We start from the raw sequence: 27,644 nt of genomic DNA on the forward strand, positions 1-27,644 counted from the left end.
TCCAACCCAATGCCCTGTTCCCTTTCTCCCTGTATCTATCTATACCTTTAGCCTGAAGAATCATCTAACTCCTTGAAAATGTTCAATATTTTATCCTCAATTACTTTCTGTGTCAGAGAATTCCACAGGCTTGTCACTCTCTCAATTAAAAAAAAACCCTTTTGCCAGCAATTAGTTTTTTTGATTTGGCTGACATTTCAACAAGTGCTTGATTTGTTTTTGCTTCAGTTTATTGCAGAGGTGGATCAGGATGTGGGTTGGCACATGTTCCTCTTTGGTCTGTGTAGGACATGGTTCATCACAGCTTGCACAGTGAGGGGTGGACGTGTGATCAGTCAATTTGACATAGGTTGGCTAGAATTTGACCAACACAACACAGTTTCAAACCACATTTAGCAATTGAGGTAGACATTACAACAGAGGAAGCGATCAACCCACTGCCTTCTGCTCCCCTATGGCCCCATTAACAGTGTTGGTGGGAGCATGACACTGATATCAGGGTTGCAGTTCAGTTCTCTTTATGTGTCATTTAGTTTTGCTATCAATCACTGTAGCTTTGCCTTTTCATCTTGAAATCATAAAATCCAGAAACTTGAGCTCACAATCCAGGCTGCTGCTCAGTGTAATATAGAGAGACTGCTGCACTGTAGAAGGGGCCATCTTTCAGGACAGGACATTAAACCAACCCCCATCTGTCCTTCTAGTAAATGCAAAAGATCCCAGCTTTACTAATTAAAAAAAGTGGTTATTCCTGATGTTCTGGTCAATATTTATCTTTCAATCAACATCACAAAAACACTAGCTTGGTGTTTCCCTACCAAATGTACTTCATTGATTAAACATTTCAAGGAAAAAGGGAAAGGTATAACCAACGGCTTGAAAATTTAATACGTTTTTAGAAAATTAAAAGACTTGACACAAGACAGCAAAGACTGGAAGCCAAAATCTGTCATCAGTCAAGAGCACATACTGATGTTGTCCTTCTGAGCCCTTAGAAACTCCAGTGCAAACATCTACCACTATTGTTACTGGCACAATCTCACTTTAATGAGGCATAGTCACCAAATTCATGATGACAAAGTCACTTTTAACTGATTATCTAGCTAAATGGTTATATTACTGTCCCATCACAGAAACCTCACTAGTCTCTCTGAGTGAGACTTTATTCTGAGATTTGGCTGCAGCCTTGTGTACAATTCTCTTTGTAACCATAAACTGCTAATACAGCAGATAACTGCAACATTCCAAGTATTTCAGAGCCTTTTAGGAGCGAGACTCTGCCTACTTTGGATAAAAGCTAGCTTTAGCAATGACAAGAGTTAGCAAATGTTCTTTTTTTATTAATTGTTTTGCATTTGAGTAAGAATAAAGTTTTGCAATCCAGCAAGATCTACCTCCTTGATTTTCTGTTACTACACTTTATCTGATCCATAGTCATAGTGTTATGATCCACAGACTGAATGATTATTTTTCTACCATTCATAGATAAAAACAAACACAAAAGTGTTTGTATTAACTAGATGACCTAATTATAACAAGTGCTTCAATGGGCTCCCAAGCAACACAACATTAGCAAAGTAGGAGGCGAGAGCTCCTTATTCGTTATTCTATGGAGAAAAGATGTATAATCAGATTGTGCATGTAGTTATCATGTAGAGTGGGAGCTACATCAGTGACCCCTGGACTTCGGACTCTACAGAAACACTTTACTCAATGACAGACATTTGGCAAAGAAAAGTGCTCAATAAACACACATGAACGTAGGTATGAGAGCATCAACATGGGCACTCAAACAGCATACATCAACATAGACACAAACATGCCATCAAGGACATATAAACGCATGTGTTGATATGCGCTCGAGAGTACGCATGTTAACAGACAAAAATACCATAAACAGGAATACACATCAGGACAGTCAAAAACATGAAATCACACATAACAGATGAAAGAGTCCATTATATACCTATGCAATAACAAAAAATATGCATAGCCTGAGAAGACAGACAAGAAGGTGGCCAAAGTTAAAAGTCATACAACACCAGGTTATAGTCCAACAGGTTTATATGGAATATGTTGGGACTATAACCTGGTGTTGTGTGATATTTAATTTTGCCTACCCCAGTCCAACACCGGCATCTCCAAATCATGACAAGAACTGTAGTGAATCTAATCTAATCTAATCTAATCTAATCTAATCTAATCTTAAAAAAAAGGCAGAATACAAAGCAAACAGGCAAACTTTCAAATTTCACAATACTTATTTACCAAAACAAAGCTCTCTCACGATAAAGCTGTAAAGAATGTAAAGAAAAAAAACCCTCCAGAAAACAGGGTGTGCAGCAGAGATTCTGTTAGTCTCCACATTAACACTTTACTCGACGTTATTTGCTTATTAATAAAACTGCCTAAATCACACAATTATACAGCCACAACATCCATGTTAACATACAGATAAACAGAAGCACGTGTAATGACACACATGAGAATGTACATACATGATAACAGGGACAGCAAGTGAGAGCAGACATGAATACACAGACAGGACTGTATAGCATGTTCATATCTAATTATACTGGTAAAGACAATTGCACAATAACCTACATGACATTTGCATACATGAAACATATGTGCAAGATAGATACATGAGGACAAACAAAACGACAACACTGACATGTACACAATGACACACGCACACAGACAGCAAACAGGTTTCACACAATTCCTTACAAACAAAAAGTGCTTTCTCTTAAATGTAATGGAATGCTAACAAAAACCCTTCCAGAAAGAACACTCATTGTCAGAAGCCCCAGTTGTCTGTCCTCTTGGCTGGTCCAGGCAGCAGGAGCTGTGGCTGGTTCCATCTGACTGACATTAAAGATGGGTTGACTGAGGCAGCTCCATATCTCTCACCTACCCCTTAAGGGGGGCAGAAATCTGCAAAGTAGGGATGCTGCAAGGCTTCTTCAGCTGAAATCCTTTGCACTGGGTTACATTTCAGCAGATTCTGTAAATAAAAACAAAAAAGGGACAAATATATTTCAGGGCACAAACAGGACAATTGTAAATACTGTCCTTGCACAGGGGAGGGGGTAAAACTTGCAAAGATGGGCAGCTACAGGTCATTCTGCTGAAACGCAATCGACAAATTGGGGACACTGTTTCTAAAGCGCGAACCTTTGAAGTGTGTATTGGTTATAATGTGATTCTGGCCTCATTAGCTGAAATGGTGCTGCTATTATGTGATTTTTTGTAACACAGGATTGCACAAGAACGGAACTACCACGTTATAGCAGAATTGATTGCATTGGTATTCCTCCAAAAAACTTTGACACAAGCAAGTTTTTTTTAATGTAATCCCAATTTGTTAAGGGCCACGAAAAAAATTGAAAAATGTTAGGTAGGCAAGGAACAAATTCAATAGGGAGGCAGGGTACACAAATAGAAAATATCAACATCTTATATAAAGCACAGAAACAGGCCATTTGGCCCAATCAGTCCATGCTCTGGTCAAGCCTCCTCCCATCTTTCCTTAAATTTAAATCTGTGGGACAGAGTTCCACATTCTCACCACCCTTTAGATAAACAAGTTTCTGCCGAATTCCCTGTTAGGTCTCTTGGTAATTATATTATTTTGGTGATCCCTGGTTCTGGTCTTCCCCACAACAGGAAACATTCTCTGCATCCACGCAATCAAAACCTTTTATAATTTAGAAGACCACAATCAGATCACTCCCTCAGCTTCCTTCTTTCAACAGAAACAGCTGGCCAATCCTGTTAGACACGATTACAGTTCTGTTGTGATCTACAAAAATCATCTCCGCACCAAAACGTATGGTGTTCTCAGTGTTTGGAAAAGCAGGTGCTGGAGATCTCTCATCAACTCTTCGGCTCCTCACATGCTGCCTGACCTGCTGTGTTTTTCCAGCACCACTTCTCAGTGAATATTTTGTAAAGTAAAAAGTGACAATAAATTACTATTTTATTCGTTCTTATAACAAGGTTAACAGAACTGTGCACAGTCTTCTCAGTGAGGCCTAACCATGTTTTTTGGACAGCACTTGTTGCTCATCCCAATTGCCCTTTACTGAGGGGCTCGCTCAATCATTTCGGAGGGCATTTAAAAGTAAACTGCATAGGATAAATAGACAAAGTATTTTCCCTGGGGCCGGGGAGTCCAGAACTAGAGGGCATAGGTTTAGGGTGAGAGGGGAAAGATACAAAAGAGACCTAAAGGACAGCTTTTTCACGCAGAGGGTGGTACGTGTATGGAATGAGCTGCCAGAGGAAGTGGTGGAAGCTGGTACAATTGCAATATTTAAGAGGCATTTGGATGGGTATATGAATAGGGAGGGTTTGGAGGGATACGGGCCAGGTGCTGGCAGGTGGGACTAGATTGGGTTGGGATATCTGGTCGGCATGGACAGGTTGGACCGAAGGGTCTGTTTCCATGCTATACATCTCTATGACTATGGAGTCATGTGTAGGTCAGACCATGTAAAGGTAACAGATTTCCTTTTCTAAAGGGATATTAGTGAACCAGACGGGTTTTTATAGCAACTATCTAGAAACTAGTGTTCGATTCTCAATACATTAATTGAACTTCGTCAAGGGCAGGTTGTGTCTCACAAACTCATCGAGCTTTTTGAGAAGGTAACCAAGTATGTAGATGAGGGTAGCGCAGTTGACATGGTATACATGGACTTCAATAAAGCCTTTGATAAGGTTCCACATGGTAGGCTGATGGAGAAAATGCAGACGCATGGAATTGAGGGTGATTTAGCAGCTTGGATTAGAAACTGGCTTTCTGGAAGACAGCAGTGAGTGGTGGTTGATGGAAAATATTCAGCCTGGAGTTCAGTTACTGGTGGTGTGCCACAAGGATCTGTTTTGGGACCACTGTTGTTGGTCATTTTTATAAATTACTTAGACGCAGGCATAGGTGGATGGATTAGTAAATTTGCAGACGACACTAAAGTCGGTGGACAGTTTGGAAGAATGTTACAGGTTGCAGGGGGACTTGGATAAACTGCAGAATTGGGCTGAGAGGTGGCAAATGGAGTTAAATGCAGCTAAATGTGAGGTGATGCACTTTGGGAAGAATAACAGGAAGGCAGAGTACTTGATCATGTGGATGTGCAGAGGGATCTTGGAGTCCATGTACATAGATCCCTGAAAGTTGTCACCCAAGTTGATAGTGCTGTTAAGAAGGCATATGGTGTGTTCGGTTTCATTCATAGAGGGATTGAGTTCTGGAGCCACAATATTATGCTGCAACTATACAAAACGTTAGTGCGGCCACACTTGGAATATTGTGTACAGTTCTAGTCCCCATATTTCGGGAAGGACGTGGAAGCATTGGAAAAGGTGCAGAGGTGATTTACCAGGATGTTGCTTGGTCTGGAGAGAAGGTCTTATGAGGAAAGGCTGAGAGACTTGGGTCTGTTCTCATTGGAAAGAAGGCGGCTAAGAGGTGATTTGATAGAGACATACAAGATGATCAGAGGATTAGATAGGGTAGACAGTGAAAGTCTTTTCCCTAGGATGATGACGTCAGCGTGTACGAGGGGTCATAATTACAAATTGAGGGGTGATAGATTTAAGACAATATCAGAGGCAGGTTCTTCACTCAGGAGAGTGGTAAGGGCGTGGAATGCCCTGCCTGCCAATGTAGTTAACTCAGCCACATTAGGGAGATTTAAACAATCCTTGGATAAGCACATGGATGATTTTGGAATAGTGTAGGGGGACGAGCTGAGAATAGTTCACAGGTTGGTGCAACATCGAGGGCCAAAAGGCCTGTTCTGCGCTGTATTGTTCTATGTTCTAACTTAAACATTCCACCAGCTGTTATCGTGGGATTTGGGCCTTTTCCCCCAAGAACATTAGTCTGAGCTTCTGGATTACTAGCCGCAATGACATTAAAACTACACCTATCTCTGATACAGGTTTAGAATAACTTTCCTACTTTTCAAACCTATTCCTCTAGAAATAAAGCTTATTGTTTGATTTGGCTTTTTGTTTTTGCCTTGCCCACCTGTGGCACGACTTTTAGTGAGCGCTGTATTTGTTCTCAGAGACCCCTTGGTGTCTCTATCCCATCTAAATGTCTGAGCCTGCTCTTCCAAACCTATCTCACATTTATTATTGTTGAACTTCATTTGCCGGTTATTTGCCCATTTTCCAAGTTTATTAAATTCTCCTGTAATCGGGTGCAGTTTTGCTCGGAACTGACTATCTGCCTCTCTGATTTGGTGTCATCCACAAATTTAGAAAATACATTTTTAATTCCAAAGTCCATATTGTTAATGTAATGTGATGGGAACAGCAGTCCCAGTATGATTCCTGTGGACATTCTGAAAAACTCCCACTCTCTGTTTTCAGTCTTGAAGCCAGGAAACAAAGTATTTGGATACTTGTCCTGAATCCACATTTTCTGACCTGATTCATTAGTTTATTATGAGGCACATTATCAAAGGTTTTAATAAAAGTTAGAAATATTACATCTCTGACATTACTGTTGCCTAATGTGTGGCACCACCTTAAACAAGTTCAATAACGTTGGCCCCCTTTGGAAATCAATGCTGGCTACTGATCAATGGCACAGGAGGAGTCCATTCTTTGAACTATCTCAAGAGAAAACAAAAATGAGAAAACATGGGAGCGTGGGACCAGATGAATCACCCTTGCATCGAAACAGCATAGACATCACGGTCAAATAGCCTCCTCTGTGCTGGAACTATTTTTTTGATTCTATAAAATCTTTTGCATGAGGTTTAAACCTTCAAGCTTCTGAATCAGACATAAATGTTTCATCAGAGAGCTAGCAGACTGGAGGAGTTAACAAGTACAACTTTAATGGCTCAATTCTGATGGGAATGGTTTAGTGCCCAAAGTGTTGCTTACCTGGAGTAGGTCTCGTCCAGTAGTGTTGAGTTTAGGAACAACATTTAGTAAAGATGTTGTTGCAGGATACATGGGATAGGGCTGGAAAAGAACAATCAGAGATTCATGTCAAATTACCCACGAGAGATTACACTGGATGGATGAGTCTTATAGTGGGCATACACTAAAATCATTAATAATTAGTCTGATACCCTGCTCTCCTGCCCTCCCTCTCCAGGATTCTCACTCTAGCTGCAGTGCTTGTGATTCTCATATGCACCATCAATAAATGCTGCAATAGTCCAAAAAGACTTTGGTTTGGAACACCAACTGTTTCACTCTCCAGAGATGCTGCTAGACCTGCTGAGTTTCTCTAGCATTCTCAGTGTTTGTTTCAGATCTCCAGCATCTCCAGCATTGTTTCTATTGAGAGCCTATAAATGCTGATCTTGCCAGCAGTGCCCACATCCCATAAATAAATTCTAGACACTCACTAGCGCCACTACGTCAAATACATTAGCCAGGCTCTGATTAAGGGGGCAAAAGTGAGGACTGCAGATGCTGGAGATTAGAGTCGAGAGTGTGGTGCTGGAAAAGCACAGCTGGTCAGGCAGCATCCGAGGAGCAGGAGAGTCAACGTTTCGGGCAAAAAGATCTTCATCAGGCTCTGATTAATTCTAGGTTGCCAATAGGGACTTTTGGATCGGTCATGCAATTCCCAGCACAGCTACTGAGTGATTAATACAGACACGCCAACACACAATGAGAAATGGAACTTAAAAACCAAGACACAGGGTCTGGAGTCAAAGGAAAATGAGGTTAGAAAAGGTCAGGAACCAAGGAGGAGAAGAGGTGGCCAACAGGGAGACGGGGTGATGAGAGGGGGAGGGGGCCTCAGATTTCTGTCTGGCCTTGCACCAATCTCTAAACTATGGGCAAGCAATAATCCCAATTCCCATAAACCCAAATCCTTCAACCAATCAGAAAGACATGGACTCTGCTTCAAACACAGATATCATCCCTTTGTAATTTTAAACACAACATAGAATCATCCTTTCGGCTTTGCTGTGCTAATGTAAATTCTCCTCATAAGAGGACACTGAGGCTGACTGTAGTAGGAATGCTCCATTCACCTTGTAGTCGGGTAGTTTGGTCATGGACGGCCACTGCTCCTCTGTTGGGGTTCCCAGCAAAGTAAAACAGTTAAGGAACATTCAGGGAAGTGGGTTAGATTGAGATTTGGAAAAAGATAAGGAAGGAGATGAGACACATGTGGGTGTGAGACAGAGGCAGGGTCAGGTCGAAACTGAGAGAACAGTAGCTTTGACATAATCAGAACCTCTGCAGCAGCAGTTTCTCCTCCTGTCACTATAAAACCTCAGGATCTAACTCTCTCCTTATCGTGATTTACATCCTGCTCCTTGCTGTCGCCGCTGGACAGACACAGGCATGGCTTCTAACAGGACAAGCTAACCCTGAGCTCAAACTCACAATCATCCAGTTTCATTCAGCCGGACTGTCCACCTCATTGGGCCAAGCCTCAAAACAGTTGATTACAGTCAGTCAAACACAGAGGAGACCTTGTTGTTGGGTTCACTACAAACCACGAGCGTTCCCATCTCACTGCCTGACTGCCTCGCCCAGCTGTGGAAACCCATGAGTTGATGGGTTTGCTGAGATGAGTATCACATGACACCTCCTCCCTTGTCACTATCCTCTCTTCCCAGCTCCAAACATTATCCAATAACTCTGTGCCTCAGTTTCACAGCTGACTGTAGATACGTTCACCAGTGACAACCTCAGTCACTCTGTAACGTAGCAACGGGCAGGGTTATTTAACTCGGAACTGTTCCACACTGCACAGAGATCATGGCCATTCTGTGAGCTAACTCTATGTGCTGACCTTTCCCCTCAATAATTTCAGTTAACAAATATATCAATCCCAAATTTAAAATTAACAACTGATTTAGCATCAACTGACATTCGTGGATGAGAGTTCCACATTTCCACACCACCTTCTGTTTGAAAGTGTTTCTTAAAGGCTGTTGGCTGTTTTTCTCAGTTTTCAGTCCCATTGTCAGCATTTGTTATCCAAATCCAACTGCCCTTAAACCGAGTGGTTTATTCAGGCATTTCAAAGGTACTTAAGAGACAACCACATTGCTGGAATCACATGTAGGTCAGACTAGGTAAAGGTGGCAGTTTCTTTCCCCAAGGACATTACTGATCCAGACGGAGCTTTACATCAACAATAACAGCTAGCTTTGAATTCTAAATGTTACTGAATTCAAATTCATCTGCCATGATGGGATTCAAACTCAGATCTGGATACCATTAAGCTGGGGTTGTGGATTACTAGTCCACTGGATCCACAGGTAAGATGCTTCCAAATTTTCTCCCTCCTTTTTAAATAGCAGAGTTCTATTCGCCACCCTCCAATCTGCAGGAATTGTTCCAATGTCTACAGAATCTTACATGACCACCAATACATCCACTGTTTCCATGACCACTTCCTTTAACATTCTGGGATATAGACTATCAGACCCTGGGGATTTCTGTTTTCAGCCCCATTAATTTCTTCCGCATCAATCCTTCGATTTTTACACATTTACAGCTCTTGCGGTCTGCTTTTATATCCCTGTACCTTCTCATTGGAGTGGCAGTATGCAATCAGCCCTTCGTGCCTGCTTAACCATTTGATGATGGCTGATCTTATCCTAGTCTCAGCTCTCCGTCCTGCCTGCTCCCCAGAGATCTTCATCCCACTTTTCATTGGAACCATATTGATTTCTTTCTTGAATCTGCCGATTGATCGTGCCTCCACTGTGAGCTCCACAGATACACAACCATCTCAGAGAAGTAATTTCTCCTTATCTCAGTATTGAACCTACCCCAGCTCACTCTATTGTTTGAGACTGTCCCACATGGGGGAACATCTGTTCAACGTCCACTTTAAGATTTTAATTACCACAATCAGATCCCCTCTCATTCCTCTGCACTCTAGTGAGTAAAAGCCCAAGCTATTCAACCACTCCTCATATAACAGCCCTACTTGCTCTATTTCCCCCTCTTAAGCATCCACACCTTTGACCCGCCCCCACCCAACTAGTAAGCCCCTCCCTGATCGCGGATTGCTCTGCCCTTTATTTGTACATCATCTCCCACAGCCTTCATTCTTCTGCCCCCAGCTTCCTGAGTAGGCATACCTTCACTCTAACATTGTCAGCTGAACATTTAGTCACAAATCCTCCAAGCCCTACATTCTCATCTAGGAACTTTCTCAAAACTTATTGTAACCATGATTCATCCAGTTCTAAAACTTCCCTTCCGAGGTCCTGGCCTCAGTTCCTCTGATAGCTCAGGATGCAATGTCCAGAAAAGCGGCTACTTTTACTGAAATCTTCCCCATGACCAAAAGCACAGGGTTCAAAAAGGATATCGGAAAATCCTCTTCAATTGATCATCTACATCATTCCCTGGGAACAGTGGCCTTCCTGCATTTGCTAACTCTGCAAAAGAAAACATTTTGTTTTAGTGGGAAGCTTCCAAAAGAATTATTTCATCCAAAATAAAAACAATTCTCAAACTGCACACAAACTAATAAATGGCATTTTAATCCCATGGGATCATTTTCTTTTCATTACTTATTGTACTCAGTATCAATCTATCAAAGTAAAAATGGAAATAAACACAAAATGCTGGGGAAGCTCAGCAGGTCTGGCAACATCCATGAAGAGAGAAAGAGAGTTCTTCTTGAGTCTAAAATGAACCAAGGAGACAGGTTGAAAAGTGACGAGTTTTAGGCTGTAGAGAAAGTTGGGGAAGGAGTGAAATAGATTATTTCTCCAGTTCCTGACTGGAGCAGGAATTGACACCGATGAAGTCGACAATGTCTTGGAGAAAGAGTTGTGTCAGGAGCTCTGAGTGGGACAGCAACAAGGAAGGTACAATATACCGCACAGACATCACTAGGGCCTAGCCAGGATTCCATGGCCACACCTTTCATTGAGAGGAACGTTAAAGGGGAAACTGTTCAACAAGAGGACAGGCTCAGCCAGGAGGAGGAGGGTGTGATGGTTGGGGAATGTTCAAGTCTTAATTCAGGCAAGTAGCAGAGATTCCTGGACTGGCCTGGAGGGGGAGGAGGCAGGGCCAGGAGAATGGAAATAGTTGAAATGCAATGAGGTATCAGAAGAATCATGAATGTGGAAAATGGTTTGATGCATCAGGTCTGTGACCTACCTGCAAATATACAGCCAGCTGACCACATGTCTATGGAAGTGGAGTAGAGCTTCGCACCAAACAACACATCTGGGGGACGATACCACAGCGTCACCACCTGCAAGGAGCCAAGGACAAGTTAAGAAAGACCCACACTCCCACCATCAGGGCATCGACAGCTGTGTCTAAAGAACGATCCTGCACACAGCCAGCCAATCCAAATCAAGATTCAAACAGAAGCAGAATAAGTTTTTACCTTTTACCTAAACAAATTATCAGTTAATCAGGAAGCAGGGTGAGGAGTAAATGTGAGTGCTGATTTTAGGGAGATTAAATACTATAGGCAGTCACAATGTGTGCATATTTCTGATGGCTTACTGAGTTTGTTAAGAAGCGCAGTTTAGATTTGATACATTACTTAATTAGATAAAGAAAGCATACAACAGTGGCAACTGAGGATGGTTCAATGATATCAGAAAGGACACAGCTTATTGGTGCAGTGTGTTTCAGTTTCATTGAAGGCAGCAACCTGCTATCCAGTCAAGGGTTTCAGGAACTCTACCCTAGGTCTTCTTGTGACCCACCTGAAGAAGACAACTCCTGAGGAAGACCACCCTCTGAATCAAGCACTTATTGATATTCCTTATTCCTGGGGGTTGCTTGCCTACTCTGCTGTTAATCAATTATCTGAATCCTTTTGGCCAATGACCATGGGACAGATACTCATATCATCAGGATGCCAGAGTCGACAAGTGTGGTGTTGGAAAAGCACAGCAGGTCAGGCAGCATCCAAGGAGCAGGGGAGTGAGCATGAGCCCTTCATCAGGAATGACAGGGACCCAAGGGGGCTGAGAGATAAATGGGAGGGGGTTGGAGCTGCAGGGCGGTAGCTGGGAATGCAATTGAGAGATGAAGGTGAGGGGTGATGGTGATAGGCCACAGAGAAGGTGGAGTGGAGAGGTGGGAATGGAAATGGACAAATAGGACCATTCAAGAGGGCAGTGCCAAGTCAGAGGGTTGGAGCTCAGATAAGGTGAGGGCAGGAGAAATGAGGAAACTGGTGAATCAACATTGATCCCTGTGATTAGAGGGTCCCAAGGCAGAAGATGAGGCGTTTTTCCTCCAGGTGTCAGGTGACTAGAATTTGGCAGTGGAGGAAGCCCAGGACTTGCATGTCCTTGGAAGAGTGGGAGGGGGAGTTAAAGTGTTCGGCCCACAGGGCAGTCTCCATTTCTGGCAACTGACTCAACACGGACATCTACTTCAAACCCACTGACTCCCACAGCTACCTGGACTACACATCCTCCCACCCTGCCTCCTGTAAAAACACTGTCCCTCACTCCCCATTCCTCTGCTCCTAGGAGGACCAATTCCACCAGAGAACATTCAAATGGCTGCTTTTTCAAAGACAATTTCCCTTCCCAATGTATCTCCTCCACTTCCCACACCTCTGCCCTTGAACCCCACCCCTTCAATCACAACAAGGACAGAATCCCCTCTGGTCCTCACCTTCCAACCCACCACTCTCTGGATACAATGCATCATCCTCCACCATTTCTGCCAGCTACAAACAGACCCCACCACCAGAGATATATTTCCCTCCCACCCCCAACTCCGTTCTGGAGAGACCATTTCCTCTGTGACTCCCTTGTTAGGTCAATGCCTCCCAACAACCCACCCTCCACTCCCAGAACCTTCCTTTGCCACCGCAAGAGGTGTAGAAACTGCACCCACGCTGCCCCTTCACTCCATCCTAGGCCCCAAAGGATCCTTCCACATCTGACAGAGATTTAGCTGTACTTCCACACCCACACCCACACACACACACACACACACACACACACACAGAGGGCCGAAGAGCCTGTACTGTGCTGTAATATTCTACATCATCTACTGTGTCCGTTTCTCTCGATGTGGTCTCCTCTACATTGGGGAGACAGGATGTCAACTTGCAGAATGTTTCAGAGAACATCTCTGGGACACATGCACCAACCAATCTTACCGGCCCGTGGCTGAATACTTCAACTCCCCCTCTCACTCCACAAAGGACATGCAAGTCCTTGGCCTCTTCCATCGCAAACTCTAACCATCCAATGCTTAGAGGAAGTACACCTCATCTTCTGCCTTGGGACCCTCTAACCATATGGGATCAATGTTGATTTCATCAGTTTCCCCATTTCCCCTCCCTCCATCCTTTCCCAGATCCAACCCTCTACCTCAACACCACACTCTTGAACAGTCCTACCTGTCCACCTCCATTCTCACCTATCCGCTCCACCCTCCTCTCCGACCATCAGCTCCCCCACCTTCATCTACCTATCACATTCTCAGCTACCTTGCCCCCAGCCTCCTTGCATCCATCTTGCCAGCAACCCCCACCCCATGCCTGATGAACAGCTCATGCTCGAAACATCAATTCTCCTGCTCCTCGGATGCTGCCTGACCGGCTGTGCTTTTCCAGTGCCACACTCTTCGACCCTGATCTCCAGCATCTGCAGTCCTCACTTTCTCCTATGTCTGGATACCAGGAGTTGTAAGAATTGTTAGAAAGTCTCAAAGCAGCAGCACCCCACCACCTTCACACAGCCAATGAAAGACACTGACCCAGTCAGCAACGTCACATGTGAATTAAAAAAAAACATTTTTGTCTGAATGGGAGAATGTGACATGTGGAATACCACAGGGGTCTGTGCTGGGCCCTCAAACTTCGACTATTTACATCAATTACTTAGCCGAGCGAGTGAAGGCAGACAACACCGAGAGAGGCAGGAAAGTCAACTGTAAATTGTGCAGAAGTCAAGAAAGTTGCAGACGGTTAAAGATAGATTGAGTGAGTGAGCAAAATTCCGGAAGACAAGTATAATGTGAGAAAATTTGAAGCTGTTTACTTTTGTAGGAGACTAAAAAAGCAATAGGGATTAAATGCAATTTTATTAAAATATGTTATAACAGAAGTAGGACAACATCTCGTGGCTCATTATGGTGACGCACAGTGAGTCAGACATGAAAACCCTAAGCAGCAGAAATTACCCCTGTACCAGTTTCCAAAGCAAACTAGAAGATATAAACAGATCAGAGAGGTGGGCTTGGAGGGGCAAATTCCTCTTCCTCACCTTTACTGAAAGGAGGCTACGTGGGAATATTTGAGATTGAAAACTACCCAGCCCGATGCCACACTGGCAAGTATCAACAAATAGGAAAGGTGCTTTGACGTGCAATTGCAGAGCTGTTATACCAAGGGATCCAGCTTTATTCTGACAGTTTATGAGAAGAGTCTGGGAAGGTGATTTGAAATTTTTTTCCTACCTCTGCAGAGTAACATCGGACAGGGATTCCAAACGCTCGGGCAAGCCCAAAATCAGCCAGCTTCAGCTCACCGTTCTGTCAGAGGGTAACAGAAAGCACAGCGGCACTGACTTACAATTCTCACAGACATCACTGCCAGCCTCTCCTAACAGAGATTTCCCAGAACAGACACCCCTTCCATCCCACAATGCTTCCCAGGACAGACAGCAGATTTCTCAGCCCCAGAGGGAGGGCACCCCCTCGACCATTAACATCTTGTCTACACATCCCTCTGAAGGGCTTGTACATCGAGCAGTATCTCAGGGTCACAGTAGTTCCTCTGAGCATCTCACGAATTTTGTGCAGCCCTTCGCAAAAGCCTCCAGGCCCCTCATGAGGGTCCTTCTGACTCTGATGGTTTTTGCTGTCCACTCAGACTCACCCTGTTGATCAGGAGGTTTTGTGGTTTCAGGTCTCTGTGCAGCACGTTCCTGCTGTGACAGAACGCCAAACCCTTCAGTAACTGATACATAAACGACTGCAGGAAAACAACAAAAGAAATTGCGAGATTAAAGATAGACAAGTTTGCCCAGGAAGTGTTTGATAGGACAACGTATCAATATCTCAAATACACAGTCCCCAACGGATATAAAAGAGATTGCATTTACCTTCACAATCTCAGGATCCAGGTCTCCATTGCAGCTGTCAAAATACTTCTTCAAATCCTGTCATAAAATTCAAGAGGTGAGGCTGTAAGAACCGTACCTACAAGAGACCCATCCACAAAACAACATAGATAGGAAAAGGAATGGGGATTTAAGACAGAAAATCAGGGAGCTAGAGTGGAAGCTTAGTGCTGGAACACAGAGCACCATCTCTGGTTTGTTGCCCATGCCCCGTGCTAGTGAGGTGAGAAATAGGGAGAGAGAGGAGTTGAACACGTGGCTACAGGAATGGTGCAGGAGGGAATGTTTCAGATACCTGGATAATCGGGGCTCATTCTGGGGTAGGTGGGATGTCTACAAACAGGATGGTCTACACATCAACCACAGGGGTACCAAGATCCTGAGGGGAAATTTGCAAATGTTCTTCGGGAGGGTTTAAACTAATTCAGCAGGGGGATGGGAACCTGAATTGTAATTCCAGTGTCCAGGATGTTGAGAGTAGCGAGGTCAGAAATATGGTTTCAAAGTCACAAGGGTTCACCGGCAAACAGGAAGGTGGTTTGAAGTGTGTCTACTTCTACGCTAGGAGCATCCGGACTAAGGTGGGTGAACTTGCAGCATGGGTTGGTATCTGGGACTTTGATGTTATGGCCATTTCGGGGACATGGATAGAGCAGGGTCAGGAATGGTTGTTGTGGGTTCCGGGGTTTAGATGTTTCAGTAAGAACAGAGAAGGTGATAAAAGAAGGGGGAGGCATTGTTAGTCAAGGACAGTATTACGATGACAGAAAGGAAGTTTGAGGACTCTTCTACTGAGGTTAGAAACAGGAAAGGAGAGGTCACCTTGTTGGGAGTTTGCTACAGGCCTCCGATTTGTTCCAGGGATGTAGAGGAAAGGATAGCAAAGACAATCTGGTTCGGAGTGAGAGTAACAGGGTAGATGTTGTTATGGGGGACTTTAACTTTTCAAATATTGATAGGATGTACTATAGTTCGAGTACTTAGATGGGCCAGTTTTTGACAAATTTGTGCAGGATGGTTTTCTGATACAGTATGTAGACAAGCCAACAAGGAGGAAGGCCACCTTGGATTTGGTACTGAGTAATGAACTTAACTAGGTGTTAGATTTGGAGGTAGGCGAGCATTTGGTGATAGTGACCACAATTCAGTAATGTTTACTTTAGTGATGGAAAGGGATATACAGAAGGGCAAGAGTTATTGCATGGGGAAAGGCAATTATGATGCGATTAGATGAGATTTAGGATGCATAGGATGGGGAAGGAAACTGCAGGGGATGGATACGCTTGAAATGTGGAGCTTAGTCAAGAAACAACTACTGCGTGTCCTTGATAATATGTACCTGTCAGGCAGGGAGAAAGTGGTTGAGCGAGGGAGCTGTGGTTTACTAAAGAAGTTGAATCTCTTGTCATGAGGAAGAAAAAGACTTAGGTTAGGATGAGATGTGAAGGCTCAGTTAGGGCATGCGAGAGGTACAGGTTAGCCAGGAGAGACCTAAAGAGAGAACTAAGAAGAGCCAGGAGGGGACATGAGAAGTTGTTGGCAGATAGGATCAAGGAAAACCCTAAAGCTTTCTATAGGGATATCAGGAATAAAAGAATGATTCGACAAAGATTAACGATAGTAGTGGGAAGTTGTGCGTAGAGTCCGAGGAGATGGGGAAGTGCTAAATGAACATTTTTTGTCAGTATTCACATTGGAAAACACAATGTTGTCGAGGAGAATACTGATATATAGGCTACTAGACCGGACGGGATTGAGGTTCACAAGGAGATGTTAGCAATTCTGGAAAGTGTAAAAATAGATAAGTCCCCTGGGCTGGATGGGATTTATCCTAGGATTCTCTGAGAAGCCAGGGAGATGATTGCACAGCCTTTGGCTTTGATCTTCATGTCGTCATTGTCGACAGGAATAGTGTCAGAAGACTGGAGGATAGCAAATGTTGCCCCCTTGTTCAAGGAGAGTAGAGAAATCCCTGGTAGTTATAGACCAGTGAACCTTACTTCAGTTGTGGGTAGTGTTGGAAAAGATTAGAACAGATAGAATTTATAATCATCTAGAAAGGAATAAGTTGATTAGGGATAGTCAGCACGGTTTTGTGAAGGGTAAGTCGTGCCTAACAAACCTTATTGACTTCATTAAGATGGTGACCAAACAGGTGGATAAGGGTAAAGGGGTTGATGTGGTGTATATGGATTTCAGCAAGGCATCTGATAAGTTTCCCCATGGTAGACTATTTGACAAAATACAGAGGGATGGAATTGAGGGTGATTTAACGGTTTGGATCAGAAATTGACTAGCTGAAAGAAGACAGAGGGGGGTGGTTGATGGGAAATGTTCATCCTGGGGTTCACTTACTAGTGGAGTACTGCAAGAATCTGATTTGGGACCACTGCTGTTTGTCATTTTTATAAAAGTTCTGGATGAAGGTATAGAAGGATGGGTTAGTAAATCTGTGGATTACACTAAGGTCGGTAAAGCTGTGGATAGTGACGAAGGATGTTGTAGGTTACAGACAGACATGGATAAGCTGTAGAGCTGGGCTGAGAGGTGGCAAATGGAGGTTAATGTGGAAAAGTGTGAGGTGATTCACATTGGAAGGAGTAACAGGAATGCCGAGTACTGGGCTAAGGTAAGATTCTTGGTAGTGTAGATGAGCAGAGAGATCTCTGTGTCCATGTATAGAGCCCTGAAAGTTGCCACTCAGGTTGATAGTGTTGTTAAGAAGGTGTACGGTATGTTTTATTGGTAGAGGGATTGAGTTTCGGAACGAAGAGGTCATGCTGCACCTGTACAAAACTCTGGTGCGGCCGCACTTGGAGTATTGTGTACAGTTCTGGTCACTGATTATAGGGAAGATGTGTAAGCTTTGGAAAAGGTGCAGAGGAGATTACTAGGATGTTGCTTGGTATGGAGGGAAGGTCTTATGAGGAAAGGCTGAGGGACTTGAGGCTGTTTTCATTAGAGAGAAGAAAGTTGAGAGGTGACTTAATTGCAACATAAATGACAATCAGAGGGTTAGATAGGGTGGACAGTGACAGCCTTTTTCCTCGGATGGTGATGGCTACCACGAGGGACATAACTTTAAATTGAGGGGTGATAGATATAGGACAGATGTCAGAGGTAGTTCCTTTACTCAGAGATTAGCGTGGAATGCCCTGCCTGCCACAGTAGTAGACTCGCCAACTTTAAGGGCATTTAAATGGTCATTGGATAAATATATGGACAAGGATGGAATAATGTAGGATAGATAGGCTTCAGTTTGGTTTTACAGGTCAGCACAACATCGAGGACCGAACAGCCTGGACTGTGCTGTAATGTTGTAATACCCTCCTGATTATCAGGTTTGCTATTTCTAAGATCCAATACCCTTGAATTAAGATTCCAGCCTATGATTCACCCTTGGGAATTTGTTATTCTGTATGTAACCTCACGATGGCTCAGTGGTTAGCACTGTTGCCTCACAGCGCCAGAGTCCCAGGTTCAATTTCAGCCTCGGGCGACTGTCTGTGTGGAGCTTGCACATTCTCCCAGTGTCTGCGTGGGTTTCCTCTGGGTGCTCCAGTTTCCTCCCACAATCCAAGGATGTGTAGGCCATGCTAAATTGCCCATATAGTGTTAGGTGCATTAGTCAGAGGGAAATAGGGGGGTCTGGGTGGGTTACTCTTTGCAGGGTCGGTGTGGAGTTGTTGGGCTGAAGGGCCTGTTTCCACACTGTAGGGAATCTATCAACCCTTGGCAACCCCCCCACCGCTTCCACCACCCATTGTTATTCTCTATGTAAACCCAGGTATCTGTTATTTTATATATAAACCAGCCCAAACTCCTTGATTAGATTCCAGTCTTTAACTCACTCCTTGGTAATTGTAATTAGAATCATAGAAATGATGCAGCACAGAAAGGGCCATTTGGCGACACAGACTCACCTCGGTGCTGTTTCTAATCCCACCTTCCTGCACATGGCCCATAACCCTGCATCTGACAGCACTTAAGATGCAGACTCAGGTATTTTTGGAAGAGCTCAGAGCCTCTGCCTTCACCACCAACTCCTGCAGCTCGTTCCACACACGCACCACAGTCTGCGTGAAAATGTTGCCCTTGGGTCCATTTTAAATCTATCCCCTCTCACCTTAAACGTATACCCTCTAGGTTTGGACGCACCCTAGGAAAAGGTCCCTATCCATGCTCCTCATGATTTTATAAACCTTGATAAAGTCCCCCCCCCCCGCAGCCTTACTGACACTCTGGGGACAAAAGCCTCAGCCTATTCAGCCTCTCCCTATAACTCAAACCCTCCAGTCCCAGCTATATCTTTGTAAATCTTTACTGCACTGTCTCAAGTTTAACAACAACCTTACTATAGAAAGGCGACCAGAATTGTATGCAATATTCTACAAGTGGCAATGAAGTAGGCCATTCAGCCCATCGAGTCTGCTCCACCATTCAATGAGATCATAGCTGACCTGATTGTCCTCAATTCCACTTTCCTACCTTTTTCACATAAATCTTGAACCTCTTCCTGATTAAAAATCTACTTCAGCCCTGAATATACTTAATGATCCAGTCTCCACAGCCCTCTGTGGTAAAGAATACTGCAGATTCACTCCCCTCTGAGAGAAGAAATTCCTCCTCAGCTCTGTCTTAAATGTGCAACCCCTTATTCTGAGATTACACCCTCAGGTCCTAGATCCTCTCACAAAAGGAAACAAAACTTTCCTTGTCTCCCCTGTCAAGTCCACTAAGAATCTGGTACATTTCAATAAGCTCACCTTTCATTTTTCTAAACTCCAATGAATACAGGTGCAATCTACTCAATCTCTCCTCAAATCAACAGTTCCGTCACACTGGTATGACTCTAGTGTACCTTCTCAGGACTGCCCCCAATGCCACCATATCTTTCCTAAGATTCCCGAGACTGTTCTCCAGATTCCAGTTATGGTCTGATTGGTGCCTTACAGGGTTTTAGCAAAACCTCCCTCCATTCATATCCATTCCCTTTGAAATAAAGCTGAATATTCCATTTAGTTCTCCTTTTACCCCTGAACTGGACACTGTGCAGCCATGTCTCTGCAAACACTGCATATCCCAATCTGTAAGTCTGTCCCAAGTATTTCAATATAAAGACCTCAAACCCCTCAATTTGATTCAGGACTATAACTCACTCCTCGGGTTTCTGTCATGCCTCACTGGGATACTGCAACGGAAATCAAGCCCCACTAGCCCAGGGGAATCACAAAGATTAAAGATTTTATTAAAGTACACAAGATTCCCCAATTTACTTGTCACTTGGACCCAGGCTAACAGAAAATGGAGACATGTTTCTACACTTGGAGAATGGCTGTTACAAATAAATAGTTATTTATCAGCAGTTAAAATCCATGAACTGTCAACATAAAATTCTCCCAATTGAAACTCTAACATCCTTATAAAACTTATTTTACACACAACAGAGATGATTAACAATAAATGGTACTAAGGGTGGATGGAATAACAGCAAAGGCTGATGTTGTGGCTAGAGGAAAAGACAGGGAAGGGAGTTCACTGGTTCCTGTGCACAGGGTTCACTGAGACAATCCTTTTCACGTATCAGGACTTGCTGCTTCTCAATCTGTCTTCTCCAGCTACTTTGCATTTGCTTACAGGAGGCACAGAGCGACTGCTTCATAAATTATAAAGTCTCTGACTTACTGGTAAAAAGCCACAACTGGCAAAGGAAAATCAACAAAGGCTTTCTTTGGTCTTTAGATATTTCTTACTGAAGAGAGGAAAGATCCCAGCTCCAGTTTTGGAGGTTTGAAGGCTTTTGGCGATGTTGTTCACATCCACAATTTATTCAGTGACCTTGGAGACAATCATATAGTTGCTGACAGGCAGTCACCAACAACGGGTTCTAATTCACAGGCTAATCAGCTATTCATTGCGAGACAAACCCCGATTTGGACACACTCACTGGCTCCAGTCTGCCTGCACTAACCTCTCCGCACTGCTTGACAAAGCAGCAATGTGAACAGCAAGGACGAATGTTGGTAACTTGCTTTCAAAAAGCGCAGTAACCTCTTTCACAATCTGTTATCTTTAAAACAGTTCTTTTCCCATTTCAGCCCACAATCGAAAATGTGGAGAAATAAAATCAAATAGTCAAATTCTAAATATAAACTCCTGGATCCCTCAAGTAGATACCAAACTAGAAGTCAATCCTGCATATTTTAAAACCCCTAGATTTGATTCCAATCGGTGACTTAATCTTATGGCATCTATTTTCTATTTACATGAATACTCTGGAACGTTCAGTTACATTTCAGGCTGTAACTTACTCCTCAGCATCTGTTATTCTGTATGTAAACCCCCCCTACCGTGTATGACAGCCCAGCCTTTAACTCACTCTGTTACTGTCTGTTGGAGTTGGAGGCTGTTGCAGGGATCTGTAGTTACCTGGTCACAATACTCAAACACAAGAGTCAGCTTCTTATCACTGTGCAGGACATCATGTAACCTTCAGAGGAAAAAGAAAATTCTGATCAGATTAATTTTCTCTGGCTGCAGAACGAATGCTTCAGAAATTAAGTGTTGCTGTGGGCATGATGTTTGATCCCAACTTTTACAACAAATACAACTGGGTCAACATGAGTAATAACCAGCAGGAGGTGGCAATACACCAGCTCCCACTGAATCTTGCCCCAGGGTTAATCCCCACTTCCTGAACTGTGCCCACTCACCTTTGCTCAAGAATTCTCAAACAGTACCTTGAATTTTGCAAATGTCCCCGAACCCTGCCCTGTGCCTGTGATTCCTCAGTCTTGTCTGACCCAGCTCCCTTAGCCCAATCCTTAAGGTCCTGGGTTCAATCCCCACCATCTCCATTGGGCACTCCTGTGAATGCAGTGGTATTGCCCCTGTCTCTGGACTAGGAGCTCCAGGTTCTCATCCCACCTCCTCCAGAGGTATGTCATAACATCTCTAAACAGACTGATTAGAAAAATAGTTTTTTTTAAATCAGCCCAATTCTGGCTCCGCAATCTTTTGAACCCAGTGTGTTGAAAATAGAGACAGCCCTCCTCCTAACTGTGGCAGAAACTATTGTTTCTATGGTCACTGGTGCCCTCAAGTCAGAGTGTTCCAGTACTGCACAAAAACATAACAAACCTCAGGCCCTCAGCACAGAGACCGCAACAGATTGTGGGTGCCTGTGGCAAATGCCTGTCTTACCTCACAATATTTTTATGTTTCAGCTCTTTCAGAAGGCAGATTTCCCGCAGAGCTGAGCTCGGGACACCCTAAGATAAACAGAATGAAGATAGAATTAAATACAGCGGCTATAGGTTCCTAATGTCAGAGGGTTAATCACAGATAGACTCGGATGCACACAGAAACAGACCCGACAGTTCAACTCGTCACCTCAGGAGATCTCCCACCCACAGCTTCCAACCTCATAGTCCGGGAACCCCGCACTGCCCGGTTCTACCTCCTTCCCAATATCCACAAGCCTGACCACCCTGGCCGACCCATTGTCTCAGCATGCTCCTGCCCCACTGAACTCATCTCTACCTACCTCGACACTGTCCTATCCCCCCTAGTCCAGGAACTCCCCACATACGTTCGAGACACCACCCACGCCCTCCACCTCCTCCAAGACTTCCGTTTCCCCGGCCCCCAACGCCTCATCTTCACCATGGATATCCAATCCCTCTACACTTCCATCCGCCATGACCAGGGCCTCCAAGCCCTCCGTTTTTTCCTCTCCAGACGTTCCCAACAGTACCCCTCCACCGACACTCTCATTCGTTTGGCCGAACTGGTCCTCACCCTTAACAATTTCTCCTTTGAATCCTCCCACTTCCTCCAGACCAAAGGGGTAGCCATGGGCAACGTATGGGCCACAGGTATGCCTGTCTCTTTGTTGGCTACGTAGAGCATTGATCTTCCATAATTACACCGGCACCACTCCCCACCTCTTCCTCCGCTACATTGATGACTGCATTGGCGCCACCTCGTGCTCCCGCGAGGAGGTTGAGCAATTCATCAACTTCACCAACACATTCCACCCTGACCTTAAATTTACCTGGACCATCTCTGACACCTCCCTCCCCTTCCTGGACCTCTCCACCTCCATCAGTGACGACCGACTTGACACTGACATTTTCTACAAACCCACCGACTCCCACAGCAACCTGGATTACACCTCTTCCCACCCTACCTCTTGCAAAAACGCCATCCCGTATTCCCAATTCCTCCGCCTCCGCCGTATCTGCTCCCAGGAGGAGCAGTTCCACCATAGAACACACCAGATGGCCTCCTTCTTTAGAGACCGCAATTTCCCTTCCCACGTGGTTAAAGATGCCCTCCAACGCATCTCGTCCACATCCCGCACCTCCGCCCTCAGACCCAACCGCTCCAACCGCAACAAGGACAGAACGCCCCTGGTGCTCACCTTCCACCCTACCAACCTTCGCATAAACCAAATCATCCGCCGACATTTCCGCCACCTCCAAACAGACCCCACCACCAGGGATATATTTCCCTCCCCACCCCTCTCCGCCTTCCGCAAAGACCGTTCCCTCCGTGACTACCTGGTCAGGTCCACGCCCCCCTACGACCCACCCTCCCATCCTGGCACTTTCCCCTGGCACCGCAGGAACTGTAAAACCTGTGCCCACACCTCCTCCCTCACCTCCATCCAAGGCCCTAAAGGAGCCTTCCACATCCATCAAAGTTTTACCTGCACATCCACTAATATCATTTATTGTATCCGTTGCTCCCGATGCGGTCTCCTCTACATTGGGGAGACTGGGCGCCTCCTAGCAGAGCGCTTTAGGGAACATCTCCGGGACACCCGCACCAATCAACCAAACCGCCCCGTGGCTCAACATTTCAACTCCCCCTCCCACTCTGCCGAGAATATGGAGCTGCTGGGCCTCCTTCACCGCCGCTCCCTCACCACCAGACGCATGGAAGAAGAACGCCTCATCTTCCGCCTCGGAACACTTCAACCCCAGGGCATCAATGTGGACTTCAACAGTTTCCTCATCTCCCCTTTCCCCACCTCACTCTAGTTCCAAACTTCCAGCTCAGCACTGTCCCCATGACTTGTCCGGGGGATTCCTGAAGAAGGGCTTATGCCCGAAACATCGATTCTCCTGTTCCCTGGATGCTGCCTGACCTGCTGCGCTTTTCCAGCAACACATTTTCAGCCCAGACTTGTCCTACCTGCCCAGCTCCTTTTCTACCTATCCACTCCACCCTCTCCTCCCTGACCTATCACCTTCATCTCCTCCCCCACTGACCTATTGTACTCTATGCTACTCTCTCCCCACCCCCACCCTCCTCTCGCTTATCTCTCCACGCTTAACGCTCTCTGCCTTTATTCCTGATGAAGGGCTTTTGCCCGAAACGTCGATTTTGCCTGTCCTCGGATGCTGCCTGAATTGCTGTGCTCTTTCAGCACCACTGATCCAGAATCTGGTTTCCAGCATCTGCAGTCATTGTTTTTACCAGCATAATCTAAGAGCAAGGGGGGGTCACCATTTTAGACAGACTTTTAATCAGTCAGGAAACCAAGGGTAATGGGAAAAATCCTGCAAACTGGAGTTCAAGAATATCAGACCAGCCATGATTTCATTGAATGGCAGAGCATACTCAATGGACTGAACGGCCTGCTTCTGCTCAGACATCTTACGGTCTTAAATTTCCCAATGCCATGGTGGGATTTGAACCTGTGCCTCCAAAACATTTGTCTGGCCCTTTGGACAACTCGTCCAGTGATACCAACACACCACCAACTTTCCTGAACACTTCAGTTTCTCCAGAGCAGCTGCATGGCCATTGACAAGATCAAAGTGTGAGAGTGGACCAGCCTGTATGATTCCGTACTCTAGTGGATACACAAAAACACAACACAGGCTCAAAGGATGACAGTATAATTTACAAAAAAAAGTTATTCAAATAACAGGCCTCACACAAGTTTTTTGGACGCAGAGAAATAATCATTAGTGGAAGATGATGACCAGCTCTTCAGGCCATTGAACTGAGGGTTATACAGTGACCGACCTATCCACAACAGTACTGTACTCCAGTGTTAGACAGTGACAGACTGTCTACACCAATACTGTACCCCAGTGTCATACAGGGACAGACCTCTCCCCAACAGTATAGTGGTTGATCTATCCCCATCCGTACTGTACACCCCAGTGTTATACTGTGACAAACCTGGCCCCACCAATACTGTATCCCAGTGTTTTACAGAGACAGACATAGCTGAAAATGAGGAAAGTTTGTCCCTAATTCCTCATTCCTGAAGAAGGGCTTATGCCCGAAACGTTGATTCTCCTGTTCCCTGGATGCTGCTTGACCTGCTGCGCTTTTCCAGCAACACATTTTCAGCTCTCATCTCTTTCATGTCAGCTTCGCATAGCTGTGAACTCCCTGACAGTTCAAAAATCTATCTAACTTCTCACTGGTCCATCCTCCAGGGTACAGAATTCCAGGGGTTCCTTCACTTCTAGAAGAAAAAAAATCTTATTCACATTTGAGTTTTAAAAGAATGTCCCCTAATTCTGTAACCACGTCTCCAATTTTGAGGTAACTCCCCGGGGGAAACATTTTCTCAATGTCTACCTTGTCAAACCCCCTCAAAAATTTCTACGTTTCAAGAGATCGATCCTCATCCTTCTAAACTCTAATGAATAAACATCCTGTTTAGCTGCAATTTCTCCATCCTGTCGACCCATCAAATAATTAAATTTATAAGCAGCTGCTTGCAGTATTCTGGTGCAAAACTGAGAGCATATTTACCTCATCGTCATCATCCAGACGTACTCTTTTCAAAGCAACAATTTCATGGGTTTCCCTGTTTTTTGCCTTAAAGACGGTGCCATATGTTCCTATGAGGAAAGGAAACAGAACCGTTTCCACATTTATAATTTCCATTTCAAGTAAACAGTGTCATGTTTGTAACCTGAACATAGAGATGCGGAGATTTCAGAGAGAGAACAAAGAAAAACTCCTGCACTGTCGGAGGGTCAGTGCTGAGGGAGTGGGCCCTGTCGGAGGGTCAGTGCTGAGGGAGTGGGCTCTGTCGGAGGGTCAGTGCTGAGGGAGTGGGCCCTGTCGGAGGGTCAGTGCTGAGGGAGTGCCGCACTGTCGGAGGGTCAGTGCTGAGGGAGTGGGCCCTGTCGGAGGGTCAGTGCTGAGGGAGTGCCGCTCTGTCGGGGGGTCAGTGCTGAGGGTCAGTCGGGCTCCAGGCCAAGGCCGGATTCCCCTCTGGACAGTGCGGTGTCCGGGGCCGGGCCCAGGATCCTGGGAATCGGGCCCCTCCTGCTCCGGGAACAGGTGGGCGGCCAGCATCACTGGGACAGGCCGAGGTCTACACCCCCCCCAAAAAAAACCGGACACTCGGCCCGCCGCCCGCCGCCTTTACCTTCCCCGATTTTTTCCAGTTTCTCGTATTTCTGCATCTCGGCGGCTCAACACTGAGCGGCGGGAAACCGGCTCACAGCGCCACCGCCCGGTCCGGAGGACCCACAGCACCACCTGGTCACAGCGCCACCGCCCGGTCCGGAGGACCCACAGCACCACCTGGTCACAGCGCCACCGCCCGGTCCGGAGGACCCACAGCACCACCTGGTCACAGCGCCACCGCCCGGTCCGGAGGACCCACAGCACCACCTGGTCACAGCGCCACCGCCCGGTCCGGAGGACCCACAGCACCTCCTGGTCACAGCGCCACCGCCCGGTCCGGAGGACCCACAGCACCACCTGGTCACAGCGCCACCGCCCGGTCCGGAGGACCCACAGCACCTCCTGGTCACAGCGCCACCGCCCGGTCCGGAGGACCCACAGCACCACCTGGTCACAGCGCCACCGCCTGACCCGGAGGACCCACAGCACCACCTGGTCACAGCGCCACCACCCGGCCCGGAGGACCCACAGCACCACCCGGTCACAGCGCCACCGCCCGGCCCGGAGGACCCACAGCACCACCGCCCGGCCCGGAGGACCCAAAGCACCACCCGGTCACAGCGCCACCACCCAGCCCGGAGGACCCAAATAACCACCCGGTCACAGCGCCACCACCCGGCCCGGACTACCCACAGCACCACCCGGTCACAGCGCCACCGCCCGGCCCGGAGGACCCACAGCACCATCCTGTCACAGTGCCACCGCCTGACCCGTAGGGCCCATAGCACCACCACCCGGCCCGGGGGACCCACAGCACCACCCGGTCACAGCGCCACCGCCTGGCTCGGAGGACCCACAGCACCACCGCTTGGCCCGGAGGACCCACAGCACTACCCGGTCACAGTGCCACCACCCGGCCCGGAGTACCCACAGCACCACCCCGTCACAGCGCGACCACCCAGCCCGGAGGACCCACAGCACCACCCGGTCACAGCGCCACTGCCCCGCCTGGAGGACCCACAGCACCACCCGGTCACAGCGCCACCGCCTGGCTCGGAGGACCCACAGCACCACCGCCCGGCCCGAAGGACCAACAGCACCACCCGGTCACAGCGCCACCACCCGGCCCGGAGGACCCACGGCACCACCAGGTCACAGCGCCACCGCCTGGCTCGG

At 46.1% G+C, this 27,644-nt stretch overlaps 1 protein-coding gene across 1 annotated transcript; it reads right to left on the reverse strand.

The window, feature by feature from the left end:
- Positions 1–1,689: 1,689 nt before the first annotated feature.
- cdk5 (cyclin dependent kinase 5) lies at positions 1,690–26,566 on the reverse strand. Its single transcript, XM_043687567.2, has 12 exons — positions 26,488–26,566; positions 25,863–25,951; positions 22,281–22,348; positions 21,507–21,567; positions 15,060–15,116; positions 14,834–14,929; positions 14,413–14,487; positions 11,128–11,224; positions 10,325–10,394; positions 8,019–8,079; positions 6,907–6,987; positions 1,690–3,007 (listed from the first exon to the last, which is right to left on the reverse strand). The coding sequence occupies exons 1-12, from the start codon at positions 26,522–26,524 to the stop codon at positions 2,921–2,923; spliced, it is 879 nt and encodes a 292-aa protein (XP_043543502.1). The 5' UTR covers positions 26,525–26,566; the 3' UTR covers positions 1,690–2,920.
- Positions 26,567–27,644: the final 1,078 nt, after the last annotated feature.

This window comes from Chiloscyllium plagiosum, unplaced genomic scaffold (assembly GCF_037043375.1).
Source record: "Chiloscyllium plagiosum isolate Xiang-an unplaced genomic scaffold, Cpla_swu_hap1 HiC_scaffold_4, whole genome shotgun sequence".
NCBI classification, from domain to species: Eukaryota; Metazoa; Chordata; class Chondrichthyes; order Orectolobiformes; family Hemiscylliidae; genus Chiloscyllium; species Chiloscyllium plagiosum.

Excerpts from the sequence above, each read along its gene's own strand:
- cdk5 (XM_043687567.2), bottom strand. The coding sequence starts at position 26,524 with ATGCAGAAATACGAGAAACTGGAAAAAATCGGGGAAG. Across the intron at positions 11,225-14,412 it reads TCCGATGTTACTCTGCAGAG|GTGGTGACGCTGTGGTATCG; the intron begins GTAGGAAAAAAA and ends GGCTCCTTGCAG. Across the intron at positions 10,395-11,127 it reads AGCTGGCTGTATATTTGCAG|AGTTAGCAAATGCAGGAAGG; the intron begins GTAGGTCACAGA and ends TTTCTTTTGCAG.